Below are 9,869 nucleotides of genomic sequence, written 5' to 3' on the forward strand. Positions count from 1 at the left end.
AGAGTGAAGTAATCTCAAATCACAAGTAGGAAATCTTGCCTTTGAACATCATGCAAAGCCTTCATGCTCTAGTGGTAGAAATCCTTCTTTGAATGCTTCCTCTCACTCTCTCCTTTACTCTTCTTCCAATAGGCACGAAGATCAATGAGCAAAAAGATTGGGTGGAAGTCTAATTTGGGCTATATATACAAAGACAAGAAAAATTGCAAGTTTTCAAATCTGTACGCAGTAGATCGTCCCATACGATCGTGGATCGTCCTAGACGATTTTACTTAAAGTGTCAAAAATGATCCTAATGTATTTTGATATGAATTATATTCGTACACACTCATCGTCCCGTACGAACTAGGTTCGTCTGGTATGAAACGGTTATTACATAGGTTGGTCCCCAAAATTCTATAGGACGTAACTAACTGACGTAAGTCGGTTCGATTCGTCCTGGGATGAACAGGTTTCATCCAGGGATGATTTTATACAGAGCGTTTCGTTCAGGGATGAAAATAAATTTTGTCCTATACGATCGCATACAGAGAGTTTCGTCTAGGGATGAAAATTAATTTCGTCCTATACGATCTCATACAGAGAGCTTCATCCCGGTACAAAAATTAATTTTGTCTGGACAAACAGTGATGTTGAGAATCCAGAGACATTCGTTCTGGGATGAATATTAAATTCGTCCTGGACGATTAGGACTTAGAAAATTTTCTACTCGCCTGTTCGATCCATTGCTCTTCTGAGGGTTAATTGACATGATCATCTCGTACGAACCAAGTTCTTCCCGTACGATCAGTTCACAAAATTTGTCTCCAAGAGTGTGTGTTGTGATTTTTCACTCAATTACAATCACTCCATCTCATTTCAAAACTTGTAATTTACAAATGAATAATTTGAAGTCTTCATCGCTTGGAGTTTATTTTCTTGAAATGTTAGTACACACTAGAGCAAAAACAAATCTTCCAAAAAATGTTAGGAGATATATAAAATAATAATATTTGAAATCATCAAAATAATACAAGTTGCAAGAATGTAAACATGTAAACAACAACTCTCTCTACACTGACCAATAACTTTTTCATCCTGGATGATGCATTTATTGGTTATCATCCCGACCGATGCACATGTTTGTCCTGGACGATACACGCGTCAGCACTTTAAAAATCTTTAAAATAGCCCAGGATGATCCATTTTTAGACAATTGTCCTCGACGATCCACTGTTCATCCTGGGTGATACATGTGGCACGGGATTTAAAACGTTTTAAATTCGGACGGTATGATCCATTATTGAGCATCGTCCTAGACGATCCACCTAATCGGCCTAGACGATCTGCTTTTTCAATAGTCGTCCGGCCTGACTCCTCGGGACAATCGTCTATGTCCAAACGTCCCAGTCGATATCTGATCGTCCCGAATGATCAGACTTCCTTTTTGACCATTCAGCCTGTACACAATAATTGCACCAGATCGTCCTAGAGAATCCTACGATCGGCCTGGACGATCCGGCCGATCCTTTAAATTTAGAGCCTTCCAGTCATTATTTATCACTTCAATATTATTCTTCTCTCTTGTTTACTCTCTATTTGGATATGGCTGACGGAAAGCGTACTCGTCAAATGTATGGCAGCTCCTCGAAGGGGCACGCTGGACCCTCGTTTTTGGGAGGCAAACGATCAGGCTGCCTACCATCATTACAAAGAGTGCGACATTACTCTCTCCCGAACAATCAATCCAGCATATCTCTCCTATCTGGTAATGGATTTTTTCACTCACACCTCTCTTTGCTTTATTCTCACCCTCGTAGTCCCTTTTAGTTCTAAACTTCTTTTTGAATTTTATACAAACCTCTGCATAATTTCTTCCTACACTGCTCTCACATCTTATATAAATCGACGTCCTGTTGAGATCACATATCAGGATTGTGTTGAACTGTTACAGCTATCCACTACTGGGGCTAAGCTGCATACCCTTATCTCTGATCCTGACTTTAACTGTTCCACTGCAAATCACTTTCTTCGCCACACCAACGCACACTTTCATGTTGGAGAGACTAGCTCTTTACTAAAAAATGCTAGGACAATCCAGCATATCCTTCGCACTTCTGTTATTCCAAAGCCGGGGACCGAGTCCACATCACTCCACTTCTTTCACTTACTACCTTTTACTTTATGGCCCATAGAGAATTCAATGTCACAGACTTGATCTTTCGCTACATCGAGCATTTGACTACCATTCGAGATCCAGGTCATAGAAGAAAGCATAATCTTGCTCTAGGACACCTCATTGCCTATGTTCTAGAATCTAAATACCAGCTTCAATATCCTGCTCCTCCCGAGGAGGAGGAGGCTCCTGCTCCTGCTCCTGTTCCTCTCTACAAGCACTCTCAGCTGGATCAGTTGGAGGAGAGATTTGATCAGTTCGAGACCTATTTCGACGCCTATATTACACATCAGCAGCAGCAGCATGACCAGGACATGGCCTGGTTTGGGGCACAGTTTGCTACGCTCTCCAGTTACTTTCAACAGCCACCACCACCACCACCTCTGTCTGATCATTAGGGTCCCTCATTTTACTAATTTTAGTTTCCATTTTCTGTAATTTATTTTTTCTTTTGTTTTAGTTTCTGTTATGTTTTTTATTTGTGTTATGTTGTGTTTCCCTCCTTTTTGTGATGTCAAAAGGGAAAGTAGTTTGATATATCTTGTATTCTGAATTCTAGAACTCAGTGAACTGCTTTTTTGTCATGCTATTTTTACTAGATTGCCATAACAACTTTGAATTCTTTATTTGTGTTTGCCATCATCAAAAAGGGGGAGATTGTTACGAATCTGAGATCATGGATTAGACTTTTGATGATAGCAAACATTCATGTTTTTCTATGACAGCCTTGCCTACTAATTTTCAGGACCACAAGACTGAATGCAACTCAAGCCAGCTCAAGATTGGGTAGATTTAGGTTGAGTCAAGTCTGTATTTTTTTCTTTCTTGAGTCAATTGTAAAAGTGGTTACTAATGCTAAGTAACCTTGCACACACACACTCTTGAGGGATTTTTTGAGTTTTTCTATTTTGAGTACATCGGCCTAGACAATGTTCATATCAGCTAGGACCATCCAACTAAAAACAAAAACCCTAATTAGGGCATCCTGGTTAAGCAGCCGTCATTAAGCAAATTGTCCTGAAAGATAGGCTCAAATAAAAAAGAATCAGCCGCCGTGATCATTTTAGGTATTCTTTTTAAAAATTATTGGCCAGGACGATCTATAAATCTGCTTGGACGATACAGCATAATTAAGCCTAAATTAATCTGGCAATTATGAAAAGCAATTAAGGCTGGTAGATACGATCACATCGGCCTGGCCAATCATAGAATTGGCCGGGACGATGTCCAATTGGCCGGGATGATGTCCTGGATGATTGACATGGGCCAGCATCTATTCTAGGTGATGTTCAGGATGATTGTACTCAAATTTTAAATAATCGACTAGGACGATATTGTATTGGCCTGGACGATGTAACCAATTTTCTTTTAATCATCACAAATCGTCCCGGCTGATTGAGCTTATTTTGTACTGATCGGCCAGGACGATATTCCTATTGTCCTAGATGATAAAGTCGGTTCTTAAAATTCTATTTAAAGGACTTGAATTTTCTCATTCAAAAGACCTTCAGTGCTTCTGTCTTGACCTGAGAGAGCCATGGGAGAGGGACAAAGAGAGAGAGAGAGAGAGAGAGAGAGAGAGAGAGAGAGAGGAACTTATGAGGGGGAGTTCGTGAGAGGGTTCACAAAGGTTGCTCAAAGCAAGCCAAGTCGTCATCTCCGTTCTTCGTCCTTCATCATTGGGAGGTTCTTGGGAGGTCTACTTCAGCAAAAGGTCCGGGTTCTCTGCCTGCTTCAAGAGGAAGCAAAAGGAGTCGGTTCTCTGCCGTACCGGGGTTGGTGAAAAGGAGTCTGTTGTAAAGGCTTCTCCGCCTAGTTGTGGAAGCTAAAGAAGAGACACTTAGTTAGTGTAATACTCGGAGGGTGCCTCCGAGGAGTGGACGTAGGTCAAGGATTGACCGAACCACTATAAATCCGGTGTGATTTTTCTTTATTTTTCTTTTGCGTTTATTTATTTTTGCACTCTGATTTCTGTGGTGGTTTTTGTTTTAATTTTGTGCTTTGTGCTAAAGAAATGTTTTTTAAAATACCAATTCACCCCTCCCTCTTGGTTAGCCTTGGGCTAGTTCTTAAGGGCATAACATCCCTAACAAACTTTCACATACTTGATGGAGGCCTGATGAAGATTTAAAAAACCCCTCTAGAGAGCCATTCTGGAAGAAATAGAGAAGTGCACATCTTATATACAACCTTTTACCCATTGATAAATAAAATCAGGGAACATTTTTTGCTTTATCCTATTCAACAAAAAAAACACGAGAGACTAAATTAAAGGCCTTCATAATGTCAAGCTTGGCACATAAAAGATTATGTGGAGATTTAAATTATCTCAGAACTTCAGAAGCTAGAATAATGCTATCAGTTGAGCTTCTTTTTTGAATGAAACCACCTTAGTTTTTATGGATAATGAAAGTTAAGATCGATTTAAGCATGTTAGCAAGTAGTTTATTCACAAAAATATAAACCACATTGCATAGATCTAAAATAAGAAATATTGGAAACTTGAGAACCCTTTGTGATTAATGTAAAATCTATGGCTTTTACCCCTTTACGTAAGTGACTGGTGATATAAAAAATTTTAACAACATTACACACTTGAATCCCAAAGAGGTGCCTAGAGAGTTTGTAGAACTCAAAAGTAAATCCATCTAGTCTAGGAGTAGAGTCACATTGACCTTCAAAAATTATTGCTTTGATCTCTTCATTAGAGAAGGGAGCCACTAAAGAATTAAGTAAGTCAGAAGAGACTAACTCACTAGCGAGAATGCAATAATTATGCTCATTAACAAGCTTAGGAGAGTTATATTGATCTTGAAAATGTTGAATAAATCCGCAACAATATCATGATGATTAAAATTTACCAAGAGGGGTGGTAATTTGCTTCATGACATTTCTGTTTTTTCTAGCTCTAATTTTAGCATATAGGAAGCCAAGATCATCTTCTCCATTTGTTAAACACTTTGCTTTAGCTCTTTGAGAGATCCAGATAGACCAAGAGGATTGCATGATAGTCAGCTTATCACTAATTAATTTCAGAGAAGCATTTAAATTTTGATTCAAAGGAAGATTTTGAAGCTCATAGAGGAATTGATGTTGTCTCTTTTTAACTCAAGAATAGTGCTAGAAAGGAAGTTAGAGGAATTCCAATTCCTCTCCTTAAGGGATCTATTCAAATTATGTAAGAAGTGATAGAATGAGGCAGTCGAATTGCAGGAAGTAGGCCTAACAAATGCGTTAATCACATCCTCCTAGAAACCATCCATATGAACCCATAAATTTTTAAATAAGAATCTAGATGGTTTCTTTTTCAATAGGAGAAGCAAACATGATCAATGGGGAATGATCAAAATATAAAGGTGGAAGCACTTTATAATAAGTAGACGAAAAATTATCAAGCGAAGAAGAATTCACCAACATTCTGTTTAATTTAATGTGAATGGGAAGCTCTACCCTTTGATTAAACTGAGTATAAAAGAGGCCAACATAAGCTAGTTCAAGAACACCACAATCATAAATAACCTTGTTAAGTTCCCCTAACATGCCAGGCTGCAAAGGGTTACCACCAGCTTTCTCAGATTCGATCCTATAGTAGTAAAAATCACCCATAATAATCCAGGGATGAGAGGAATCAGGCCCTAAATCCCTCAAATGGTCCCATGGAAATTTTCTATCCTCTACATTGCATAAATGATTTTTTTGGGGGTGGGGGAGCCTGAAGAAAGAATGTCATGAATGACTTTTATAAAGGAGGGAGAGAGAGAGAAGTGGAAAGAGTGCCATTTCAGCCAGATCCTACCGAGAGTAGAACAATTGAAATTATTGCAGTTACTCTCATTCTTGAAAGAGATTTAATAAACCAAGGGTTAGATTAAACAGAAAGATGAACCTTTGCTTCTAAGCTACCAAGCATCTTCATATTTTAAGAACTCACAGGCTCCTTACAAGCCCTCTCCTTGTCAGGGCTATTGAACCCCTAACGTTCCAACAAGCTAAAGAAGGCATATTTATTAGGATTTGGAAGATTTGGCCTTCTTAGCTGATTTAACTCTGGTGTGTTTTATAGGAGATGAGGATTGAACATTGGATAAGACCAGATTAGAGGAAGGAATATTCACCTGAGGGCAAGTATCAAGGAAGTTGACTTTGGTTGGGATCTCCTCAGAAGACTTGGGATGAAAGGTCTCCCATTAATAGAGAAGCAAACTTGTTGGATATTGGCACTATAGGAGAAAAAAGAATTGGTAACTGAGAATATTTGTTGGTGGATGAAGTTTCCTCTATTGGAAAATTTAGGATTGGGATAATAGGGTCCTTATCCAGGAAAGAGTTTAGTGGAGGTGAAGGATTATATGTTTCACCTGATGATGCAATAGTAGGCAAGGTTGTGGGAAGAGAATTAGTGATGACACTAATTAGAATATGGGGAAAGGGAGGTTGGGAAGAGGAGTTTGGGTTTGAAAACTACAGATTCTGGCTAGTGCTCCTACCTCTGGTCCTCAAAGGAGGGGGCACAACAAGTTTAGGATTAGGATTGGATGAGCATAACGAATAGGGGTAAACTAGAGATCTACACCCTTCACATCAAGATGGTTTCCAATGGTAAATCACTTTGAGAAGGATATCTTCACCATCAAGATGCAAAGGAATTTCATCCGGACGAGCGAACTCTTAAGATATTTGAACACACACCCTCGCGAATGTTAATTGCGATCTCGTGGTAGTGAGGGAGTCTATAGACATGGGGATGTCAATGAAACTAGAGATATTGGAGATGCCCATCAGGGTCCATAAGGCCAGAGGTAAATCTATAATTTTTATCCAAAGGGGGATGGTAGAAGATTCATCCCACTTATGTTTGAACTCAGGCGACCATTTTTTAACTATGAAAGATTTTCCCAACAAGAAGTACGACCCACCCAATCAGACCATGTCAATATCTTCAGGGGAAGTGAATTTTAGCAAGAAGAACCCATTCATTAGTGAGAGTAAAGAGAACGAACCTTTCAAGGTCCAATACATCTTCATGGCAGCCAGGACTCTCTCGTAATAAGGCCAATAAGGATAAAGACCAGAGATAAGAGCCCTGCGATAGATCTTCAGCCGAAAAAGCTACCTTTTGCCTCAGAGGGACAAAGGAAATCGGAAATCTTCATGGTTAGGAATAAGCGAGAAGGGATTGTTTGCCCAAGACGCAATGGGGTGAACCAGGTGTGAGCCCAAAATAGAAGAGCTAGGGAGAGGAGGGAAGTCATTTGAATTAAGGGTTGATGGAGAACTTCTCCCGAACAGGAAGAGTCAGCGTTGCCGTGAGAGATCAGAAAACCCTAGAAACTGCAAACGAAAAATCCAGAATCTAACTTCTACATCAAATTAAGTTTGCAATTCTTATCAATTACATGAAATTAATAATAAAAGTATGTTGATTTGAGGACTGGAACAGCATTTCTCAACCAATTTAAAATCAATTGTTTCTAACAATATTTGCAATTTACTCATGAGGCACAACAAACACGCGGCTGGAAACCAAACACCTTTTTTTTCCCGCTAAACTCCAACAATCTCCTCCTCCGTTGCACCAGGTCTTGACTTGTCATCCACAGTTCTCCCACGCCTTCCCCTCAACTGAGCCACCCAATCCACCTCTCCTATCCATAGCACCAAAACAATCACCAATCCACACACAAACCCCGCCGCCGCATTCAACTTCATCGACACCGCCGCACATACCAGCATAATAAAGGAGTCCTTTTTGCTTCCCATATCCCTCGACGCCATTGCCAACTCGACCCCAGAAAACACCAACAACACCCCCAGTAACCCCACCGGAAATTGTTTCAATATCATCACAAACGAGTTACCAAACACCAATCCCAGAACCATCTTCCCTGCCGCGAGAAACATAACCGACAACCCGCTTCGGCCGCCGAACCGGTACTGCCCGGCCAGCCCACCGGCCCCGTGACAAACCGGCATCGCACCAAACCAGCATCCGACCCAATTCATCAGCCCCACGCTGACCGAAACCGCCGCCGCCGAAACCTCTTGGTCGGGAAACAGGTCCCCAGAAAGTTTGCAGACGGCAATCACCGAATTCAGGATGGAAAGCGGGATTTGCGGGATTGCTCCACGAAAGAATCCGACTTTCCAGTCTTCCCGCGTGATGGTAATGACGCGAAGGGGGGCAGGGCCGAACTTAAGGTGTCGGAGAACAGACGCGTCGCGGATGAAACAGAGGATGAAGCCGACGAGGAAGACGATGAGCGCAGAGGGGACAAGGCGTCGCCTTTCGTTTTCTGTGCCGGAAGAGAGGAGGATGAAGAGGAGGGCGGAGAGCGCGAGGAGGAGACCGTCGGGGCCGAGTAAGGGGCGCGGGCCGGAGGTTTTTCCAGATGGGAGGTCTTGGCTGTACCTGATGTAGGAGACGGCGGAGAAAGCAAAGGATAGGCCTTGGGAGAGCTGGACGCCGCGGACAACGGGGAGAGGGAGGAGACGGTAGAAGAGGGACATGAGACCGGTGGCTCCGAGGATTAGGAGGGTGGAGGCGGTACAGAGACCGGCGGCCATGATTTGGGGAATGGAGAGGTGGGAAGAAGGCGAGATGGCGACGGCGGCGATGGATTTCATTGGTTGAACGGGCATGGGGATGCCAAAGAGGAGGCCAGTAATGGCGTTGTATAGAGCCGTGAAGATGAGGGTGGTGCCGAGGTCGAGGCCGTTGACGAGAGAGAGGGCAAGGACGATGGGGATGTAAGTTCCAAGGTCACCGACAGCGCCGCTGAGTTCGGACCAGAGGGTTGTTTTGAGGCGGAAGCTGGAGGAGAGCGAAGGGAAACGGGGGCAGAGGGGACGACGGAGCTGGGTGGAGTCGTCCAGGAGGGAGGAGTCGCCGGGGGCGGCCGGATCCATGGATGCGGTGTGGTGATGCAGAATGGGGCGGGGCTTGAGATTTTTTGGTTTCAGTGATTTGTTGGATCAATTAGATGTAGTGGCCTTGAGTGGCGGACAGTGACATTATTAATTAGCGTGACAAGAGATCCGACCTTATCGGTAACATACAACTTTGACGGCACGGCTTATGGCCTCGTTTGATTACATTTTTTTTTTGTGCACATTCAATTTAAAACAGCAAAATAAAATTTTTTTATATGTTTGAAAGAACTACTTCCATCAAATCACGTTAATAATAAGGATAAGTTTTAAAATGAATTCGTTTAATAATATTTTAGGTAAAATTAAAATGAAAAAATATATATAAATGATACAAGTTATTTAGACTTCGTTTGGGATGACTTCTTATTGCTTCTTAAAATAATTTTTTAGTACAAAAAATTTTAATTTTTTAACTAAAAAGCTGATTTAAAAAGAAATAAGAAAGCCGTCTCAAACGAAGTCTTAGATGATGTTGCAACTAGCTATGCGATTGAATGACGTGGAAGGGTTGAGGGGGTCGAGTGGGTAGAGTCGCGGGTTTGTTAAAATGAACTTAACATATATGAAGGTTTTCTTTTTGATTCGACCTTACTGTAGCAAATCAGTACAATGGTATACATACATAAGAGTCACTCAAGATGATAATAATCAAGCCGTTAATATGGAATCTTGCTGGACGACTGAGATGGAGTTGGTACTTTTCTGCACTTGAGTGTTTCGGCACTGCTGTCAGTGAGCAGATGTAATGCTTTGTGTTGTGATAGTGATATGTACTCAACAGTGG

General features: G+C 41.5%; 1 protein-coding gene across 1 annotated transcript; it reads right to left on the reverse strand.

The window, feature by feature from the left end:
- Positions 1–7,504: 7,504 nt before the first annotated feature.
- Positions 7,505–9,139, reverse strand: LOC110114288 (molybdate transporter 2-like). The gene has a single exon (XM_020847125.2). The coding sequence runs from the start codon at positions 9,059–9,061 to the stop codon at positions 7,700–7,702; it is 1,362 nt and encodes a 453-aa protein (XP_020702784.1). The 5' UTR covers positions 9,062–9,139; the 3' UTR covers positions 7,505–7,699.
- Positions 9,140–9,869: the final 730 nt, after the last annotated feature.

The sequence above is a fragment of the Dendrobium catenatum genome, unplaced genomic scaffold (genome assembly GCF_001605985.2).
Source record: "Dendrobium catenatum unplaced genomic scaffold, ASM160598v2 fragScaff_scaffold_1191, whole genome shotgun sequence".
Classification (NCBI taxonomy): domain Eukaryota; kingdom Viridiplantae; phylum Streptophyta; class Magnoliopsida; order Asparagales; family Orchidaceae; genus Dendrobium; species Dendrobium catenatum.

Excerpts from the sequence above, each read along its gene's own strand:
- LOC110114288 (XM_020847125.2), bottom strand. The coding sequence starts at position 9,061 with ATGGATCCGGCCGCCCCCGGCGACTCCTCCCTCCTGGACGACTCCACC.